At 46.0% G+C, this 8,092-nt stretch overlaps 1 protein-coding gene across 1 annotated transcript; it reads right to left on the bottom strand.

Annotated features, from left to right (window-relative positions):
• Nucleotides 1-250: 250 nt before the first annotated feature.
• Nucleotides 251-7,721, bottom strand: LOC311025782 (T-box transcription factor TBX2b-like). Its single transcript, XM_084028888.1, has 7 exons — nucleotides 7,339-7,721; nucleotides 6,656-6,923; nucleotides 6,338-6,484; nucleotides 5,984-6,060; nucleotides 5,778-5,896; nucleotides 2,347-2,873; nucleotides 251-1,008 (listed from the first exon to the last, which is right to left on the bottom strand). The coding sequence occupies exons 1-7, from the start codon at nucleotides 7,692-7,694 to the stop codon at nucleotides 649-651; spliced, it is 1,854 nt and encodes a 617-aa protein (XP_083885014.1). The 5' UTR covers nucleotides 7,695-7,721; the 3' UTR covers nucleotides 251-648.
• Nucleotides 7,722-8,092: the final 371 nt, after the last annotated feature.

Here is an 8,092-nt window from a genome sequence, read left to right as displayed (position 1 = left end):
ACTGTCGCCTCACAGCAAGAGGGTTCAGGTTCGATTCCTGGATCGGGTTCTTTCTGTGTGGAGTTTGCATGTTCTCCCCGTGTAAGCGTGGGTTCTCTCCGGGTTCTCCGGCTTCCTCCAACAGTCCAAAGACATGCAAGATGGGGATAGGTTAATTGATGACTCTAAATTGCCCGTAGGTGTGAATGTGAGTGTGAATGGTTGTCTGTCTCTACATGTTGGCCCTGTGATGGACTGGCATCCTGTCCAGGGTGAACCCTACCTTCGCCCAATGACAGCTGGGATCGGCTCCAGCCCCCCCGTGACCCTGAATACAGGATAAGCGGTACACAATGGATGGATGGAAATCAGAATATGCTGCATTGTCTTGGATAAAAGTTGGCAAAATTTGTCTGAAGAAGAAGAAGAAGTTTCAGTCAACGGTTGTTCCAAACGATTAAGGATCTGCTTCACGTTGAAATATAGTAAATGTAATTAAGGCGTGTTAAAATGAAAGTTTGGGTGTCGTTTGACCTGCAAATCACCAAGTTAGTGTTTATGGGATTATGTGCAACTTCATAAGTCTGTGTCCTACACATCAGGTGTAGGATGAAAATCAACATATACTGTAGGAGAGTCCGTTGTGGAGGAAGGAGTTGATCCAGTCCACTAATCGGATAACATGTTGTCAGCACTGGAACCCGGAACGTTCTCCGCTGGAGAAGTCTTCTGCTTCGCCTTGGTTTTGTGTCCGTGATCGTCAGACACTGGACTCGGCTCTCTGCTCCCTGATTTGGACACCTCGCATTGTGAGTCTGAGCCGGCGGGCGGTCTGGTTGTGAGCAGGTTCTGGCTCGAGGTGACAGGGGTGGGCATGTGATATGGGCTGAATCTCAACCAGGGCCGAGAGTTGCGGAAACAGGGGTTTCTGGCCAGCGTGGAGGTCGCGGAACAGGTGGGGAGAGCCGGTGCTGCCATGTAGCCGTATGGATAGGAGAGCAGTCCTCCAAAGGGCGACAGTGAGATTCCCTGTGTGAAAGAATACAGCTGTTAATTTTACCATCGTCACAGATTTCCTGACATTGCTGTGTTTTCATGTACAGCCTTGTAAAATGAGCATAGTGACCTTTGCTTAAACTGCTTGCAAAACCTTTCTGCTTGTAGTGTGGCAAGAAATTGGCCCCTGCAGATTTGCATACTGTAATATCTGTCAATTAAGATCTTTTAGCAGAACTTCAGTCCATCCTTTAGTTCCATTACAAATCGTCAAAGCCTCTACTTACTTATTACTTAATGGTATCACAAGATTTTAATGACTATTCTTTTTTCTCTTTTTACAAGCTCTAGTTTGTTGTTGTCATATAGGTTTGTGCATGTATCTTTATTTCCTGTGTGTGTAATGTTTAACATAATAAATTCAATTTCCCCTCTGGGATAAATAAAGTATTGTTTTACTGCACTTCTGTTTTCTGTGATGCCAATATGCAAAATCACATTTCCTAGGCAATGCACTTTTGGAAAATACTCTTATATTGGCTTTTATAGAGTTTAACTTCTTTTACTTTTGGTTGTTATTCTTAATCACTCTTAATGTATCTAAGTGACTTTGAGGCAACTCTGCAAGAAAATATGACTGTTGTGCAGTGCCATTTTGGGAGTATTTAGCCTCACTGAATGGTTTAAATGTATATATAATACCCCAAAATATAAAAGTCTGACATATACACTAATATCCTTTCATGTTTTCTGCAATGCTGCTTGAATTTGAAGTACTTGAGCTCATTACAGACATGATGTTATAGCCTTGCCTGGAGGCTTATAACATTACTTTATGGGAAGACAAAAACATATACAGTTTAATTTAAAAGGTCAGTTCACCCGAATAACAAAATGATCGACTCTCTCCCACAGGGGCAGAAAACAGAATCCTAATTTTATGCTGCCATAGGGAATTTCACAAGAATGGCTTTCTACCAAAAACACAATCCCAATAGAACTTGTTGATGGCTGGGTCTGAAGATGATCCTGACTATGTTTTTGGAAAGAGCTCCTCAAGCGCTTAGAGAAGCCCTTTAAAGGTGTACAATAAGAGATTGCGAGCATTTCGATTGTCTCTCATGGCGACCCGTTAGCTGTGGCAAGAAGTAGCTCAGATAACGACACACACAGAGGGAGAGTGACTTCATCCAGGAAGTCATTACTCCACTATATCTTTACATATAAACAGCTGTTGCTGCTGAATTAATGCTCTGAATGTCATGCATTGCTCCTTTAAGTTGCCAGCATCACCAGCTTCTGATATGTGGTCGCTAGCCGCATTAGAGTGTGGTGTTATTATAAGAGTAGTGTGCTGCTGCTGAAGCGTACCTGAGATGCCAGCATGTGCTGTGACAGGTGAAACATGAAGGGAGATGGAGAGGTGATGCTGTGAGAAGACACGCCTACGTTGTCCACTCCAGGCAACGAAGGCAACAGATGTCCCATCCCCTCCGGCTTCACAGACAGCTGCATCGGATGAAACAACAGAGGCGCCCCGAGCTTAAGGAACTGTTGGCTCTGCGCGCTGGAAACATCCGAAGTCTGTAGGTGACCGGCGCCGAGGGACGATGAGCTCGGACTGTGCAGCGTCATCGGCGGGACCCCACCTTTGATTTGGCTGCTGTGCTCTGTTGGAGAATCCCTCTCCTTAGAGTGCATTTTATCCAGTGCTCTGAACATTGTTCTTTCTTTTGTTGCGTCCTGATTGTCGTCGCTCTTCCTGAGATCAGGCTCGTTCTGCTGTGTCTCCTCCTTCTGACTCAAAGTCGACGTATGTGAGGTCCCAGAGCAGCTGGTTTTAGAAATGTCCTCACCTTGTAGATCAATGTCTGAATCACTTCCAATGTTGTTGTCATCTGTGGAGGGGGAGGTGGGGGGAATATTATAGTAAAGACAAAAGAGACCGTTTCTGCCTTGTTAGCACCATACATTATTAGAATCCCACTGGGGACAGAGATGACTTACAGGGTTACATCTAGAAGCCATGAATGAGACAGTGTTTGTCTGACGAACCCAAAAGCACCAGAACAGTTCATTTATTAAAGCAAAGCTATTTTTGTTTTGCCAAAGTGAGCCACACTGAAATTTAATTCTACAAAATCTTAAATTAATGATGGTTAGATGTTATTTTAGCAGCTCCAGTTTCATGATCCTGGCATCACTGGCCCACTGTCATCTTTAGTGTTATTAGTCATAACTATGCTTTACTATGAGAAGCTTAAATGTCTGCTATGAAAGAGGACTAATGTGTTAACTTCTGAATTCTAAAATAACAATGATGGACGGATAAACACCTTGTTGTAAAAGACAACTCAATTCCTGTGTGTAGCAACTGTGAGACAAATAAATAAAAAAGACGCATCTTTCTCATTTTCAGCTTCATACTTTCTACTATTCTTCTAAATCTACAATTTCTGCTACTTGGGTCCCGACTACAACTAATTGCTTTAATTTTCAACAAAACATACATTTTCTGTCTGAATATACCTGTTTGCACACCCTGTCTGAAACACAGTTTTATCGTCTGTTCATAAGCTGTCCCCTTTAATATACATATTGATACAATCAAATTGTTTGTGTGTTTATTAGGGATAAGTTAATTTCCTCCATTGCATATAAATACATGATTGACACATATTGACTTAAAAGGGAACTTCACCTGCTTTAAAGTGAGGAAATGCGTAGGGGGGGAAAGGCTTTTGTGCTCCAGAGGGAGGGCCCTAGTTTCGTAGACCAGGCGCAGTCAGCTTTCAGCGCACCTGCGCCGCGCCGACGGGGTGTGTCCGCCTGGACTTTGCAAGTTTCGTGCACCGCGCAGGCTCGCGCAGGCACACCTCCCGTCTCGCCCACCGGCGCAAGTGGGAAAGAGGGAGGAGAAGAAGGCGTGAGTGGGAGACGAGGAGGAGACGAGGCGTGGACTGGGATTAATACAGCCGATTCAGATCTTCACCAATCAAATGAGCTCCTCTCCTCTCCTTTAATGCGTTAGGGGAGGTTCAGTGTAAGATCCGTCACTTGACAACCCGATGACAGAAGCAGCGCCGCCGCTCCCACCACACGCATCACGCGCTGTGCGCGCGTATCATAATAATAACAATGCCCATATTATAAAAAACAGGAGAGAGAGAGGGAGATGTTTTGGTCCGAGAGGCTGAGTTTCCGTTACGCGTGCCATCCGCCTTTGATCTGACGTCAGATGTGACGGGACAATCTATATAGATATAAATTCACGTGTTGATTCAATTAGTTGCATTAAATAGTGTTTGTTGTGATTATTTATTGCATTTAAATGTGCCTGGAACTGTGGAAACCTGCCTGTGAGGTCTCGGTGACGTGTGCGCACTGCGCGCCGTCAGCCAAACTTCCGATCCGCCAGCTGTGATTCGCATTGAATGAATGGACTTTATTTACGCCTTGCGCCTTGCGCCGAAAGTAGACCAGGGCTGCGTTTCAATAACAGTTTGAGTCGCCCTCGCTCACTTGCCCTCAGCCCTTGCTATGACGTCACACGGAGGCCACTTGGAGGGCGGAGGGAAAGAGGGCGGAGGGGGAGTGAAAGAGGTAAATGGAACACACCTGCCCTCGTTCACTAACAGCCTAGACAATCATGGATCAACCACACGTTGTTGGAGTAGCGCTATACTGCCTATTCCAAATTACACAAAATATGCGGAGACTCATTTCATTGAGACGAAGACGTATTCTACGCTTGATGGCAATACGTCGGCTTATATACTTACACTTGTAAACGGTGGGCTCTGCCATAACTCTGCAACAGACAGTCTAATTGCACAATTTAAGAAAATGAATTACATTTAATTAATTTTCTACTTTCTTCTTTCTTCTTCTTCCTTGGTGGTGAATAGACAGCAGACACTGGTGTTTGAGGTTCATTATCGCCACCGCATGGACATATTTTTCGTGCACCACTGCAATGCATTGTGGGTGATATACAGCTCTGAAGTGGCCATCGTTGTTCACTCGATCACTCAGCCCTCAAGGGTCGATCTCACGGAGTTCACTTCAGCTGTTCAGGGAAATGGAACAGCCCTTAAGATGGCGGCGGGGATTCCCCCGAGGGCAAGTGCTTAGGGCAAGTGAGCGAGGGCGACTCAAACTGTTATTGAAACGCAGCTCAGGTCGGAGCTGGCGAGCTTTCAGCGCAGTCTCGGCGAGGCTTTTTGCCACGAAACTTCCGCTACGCCAAGCTGAATCTGTGACGCCTCCCCCTGCTGCGCCGCCACACCCATATTGGCGCAGGCGATCTACCAAACTGCCAAACTGACCGTGCGCAAGGCTGCGCGGGTCGAAACTTGCACTGCGCCCTGCGCTGGTCTACGAAACTAGGGCCCGGAGTTGCTTTAAAACTGATAAAGCGCCTCAAGAGACGTCAATGTGATTACTATTTTGTAAATACCAACGATCTGGGGGCGTGGAGTTAAGAAGAAGTGTTTGGGAGACCTGTAGCCCGCTCCTCATCTGTGCCTGAGGCTAACGGCTACATCAGCCTCACACACCCTATTAACACACATTTGCACGTGACCATTAGTCATTGGCCGTGTTGCATTGTTGCACATTTTGAAAAGTAAAATTTGAGAAAAATGCATGAAATAAAAAAAGACGCTAGTTGTGCTGCATCATTTGCTCCTGATCCCAGATCATGATACATTTCAGCTGCTTGTTAATCTCAAATGAACAACAATGTGGATTGATAAACATTAAAGGCCGCTTTAATGACATAAGTCCGTGTGTTAACCCACCTTGACAGGTCGGTGTGGACATCAGAGGGCTGTTCACCAGCTCCCGAGGGGAATAAAACAGCTCACTGGTACTGGGTTGTTCACACGAGTCATCAGAGTCAGCACAGTCCCGCTTACTCCTGCAGATCACAGATTCAGATCAGATCTCTCTCTCTCTCTCTCTAGGCTGTCCTTTTTATGTTGCACCAGGATGGCAAAGCAAATACCTCTTTTCTCGTCTCCCATTTCCCGTGTCTCTGAATCCTTTGGCAAAGGGGTTGTTGTCAATTTTAAGCTGTGTGATCTTGTGGAGAAAGAAGACAAGTCTGCAACTTAATGATTGTAATAATCCAGCTCATTGCACAGTGACAGTAAGAGCAGCATCATATCCACAAAGCTCACGAAGGCCCTGGATTCTGTGCCTCTTTTTTAGACCTTATTATATTATATTATATTATATTATACTATATGTATTTTTTGTCATCCAAATAATATCAACATCACTGTGAAAACGTTGCTTTTTAGGTCTGCTGTGTTGGCATGGGGGAGGAGGGGGGAGGAGGGGGGGATGATGAGCTTACCTTTTCATTCTGATACGCAGTGACAGCGATGAACTCCGTCTCCGGGAACACGTACGTCCGGAAGGTGCTGTACGGAAGCTTCATTATGTCGTTGGCTCGCACAACGTGAAATCTGGGTTGGTATTTATGCATTGAATTCAAAATTGTCTGGACAAATGGAGACAAAGAAAGTCGAATATGAATGTTGTCGTCTAGAAAAAAAGAACGACACGTCATTCATATGTGAAGTCTGATATGTTCAGTGGTGTTTTATTTATTATGAGTAATTAAAAATGAAGTCATTATGCTTCAATAATTCAAACTCTTATATCTACTTACATATCCATGCTTGTCCGAGATATTATTGGTGAGTTTGAGTTTATGAAAGGCGACGGGCTTGCTCATCCACTGCTCCCCTTTGGACGGGCTGTCCGGGTGGATGTACATGCGCTTTGGCATCTCCGGGTCGGCTTTTCCAGCCACCACCCAGCGGGAGTTGTGAAACTTGTAGCGGCAGTCGTCCACGGCGACGATGTCCATCAGCAGGATGTACATCGCCGTTTCCAGCAGTCCGTCCACCCGCACTTTGAAAGCCGGAAACATCCTCCTGGGGCAAAGAATAACGAAACATCCATGTCTTCCTGTATAAACTTTTATTTGGACTTTAAAAATGTGAATCCAAGGAGCTGCCAATGTGCGTTGTGTCGTGAATTTTATTACAAATGAGGTTGGAAGTATTTTAATAGGCTATTTTTTTTATTATAGTAGCTAATTAAGCAAGGATAGACCTGGTGAAGGGCCCAAATCTACACCAAACTGATGTAGACTGTTTTAAAAAAAATAACAAACAAAACCGCTAGAGACGGCTAAAACCTATATAATAATAATAATAATAATAATAATAATAATAATAATAATAATAATAATAATAATAAAAAGTGACACTGTTATTGGACCGTATAATAAAACGATGGCATTTGAAATCCAGGATAATACTGACACTTTCACATTACTTCGCGTACCTTCCTGACTTCGTAATCACCATCTCAGTTCCCATCTTATGAAACTCGTTCCACAAATTCTTTGCCTCCAGAGTGACTTTGGGGTCATCCTCCAGCCCTTCCTCCGTCGGCAGGCTCTTCGCGGACCGCGGCTGCGCCGGCTGATGCTGGCGTCCCAGAGCCGCGCGCAGCCCCGCGTCGGAGGCGGCCTGCTCGGACCGAGGCTCGGACAGCGAGGCGACGTCCGGGAAAGCCAGCGCGGGGAAAAACGAGGGCTGAGCGGCGGCGAAGAAGGCCGACAACGGCAAGGCACCTGGTCGATGAGCTTGGAAAGGGTGGTACGCCATGGCAGCCGCTGCGTCAACGGGATCTCTCATCGGGGCATCCGATCCGACAGGTCGGTACTAGTCTCGGTCCGCTTGGTGCTGCGCGCGCGTGAGCGACATCCAAACTGCAACGACCTTTTTAGAGAGTTTGAGTCTTGGAGCATGGCCAAAAACATCAAAGGAGGGGGTGCAAATGTCCCAGAAGTGTCCACAAAGTGAGAGGATGGTTGTATGTATCCGCCGGTAGATCCACCGATAAGAGGCTTCTCTTGAAAACTGCGGTGGCACCGAGGAGAGAGACGCGGTGTTGACACTGGCACGCTCGCCCGTCCTCCCGGCACGCTACGCTAATGAGCCAAAAGTCTCTGACGGCGCTCCAAAGGGCCGTACTAATTACAGGGGGCGGGGCGTGGCTCCAGCCGCTCACACTACAGGGAGATGGCCCGATG

Source organism: Eutrigla gurnardus, assembly GCF_963514095.1.
Source record: "Eutrigla gurnardus genome assembly, chromosome: 15".
NCBI lineage: Eukaryota > Metazoa > Chordata > Actinopteri > Perciformes > Triglidae > Eutrigla > Eutrigla gurnardus.
Note: the sequence above shows the minus strand (reverse complement) of the source record. Positions and strands in the feature narration are given on the sequence as shown.

What these genes read in the sequence shown, in the direction of transcription:
- LOC311025782 (XM_084028888.1), bottom strand. Translation starts at nt 7,694, where the DNA reads ATGAGAGATCCCGTTGACGCAGCGGCTGCCATGGCGTACCACCCTTTC. An exon ending in GTCCACACCGACCTGTCAAG is followed by an intron (nt 2,874 to 5,777) that starts GTGGGTTAACAC and finishes CCCCCTCCACAG; the next exon opens with ATGACAACAACATTGGAAGT. An exon ending in AGCACATGCTGGCATCTCAG is followed by an intron (nt 1,009 to 2,346) that starts GTACGCTTCAGC and finishes TCTTTCACACAG; the next exon opens with GGAATCTCACTGTCGCCCTT.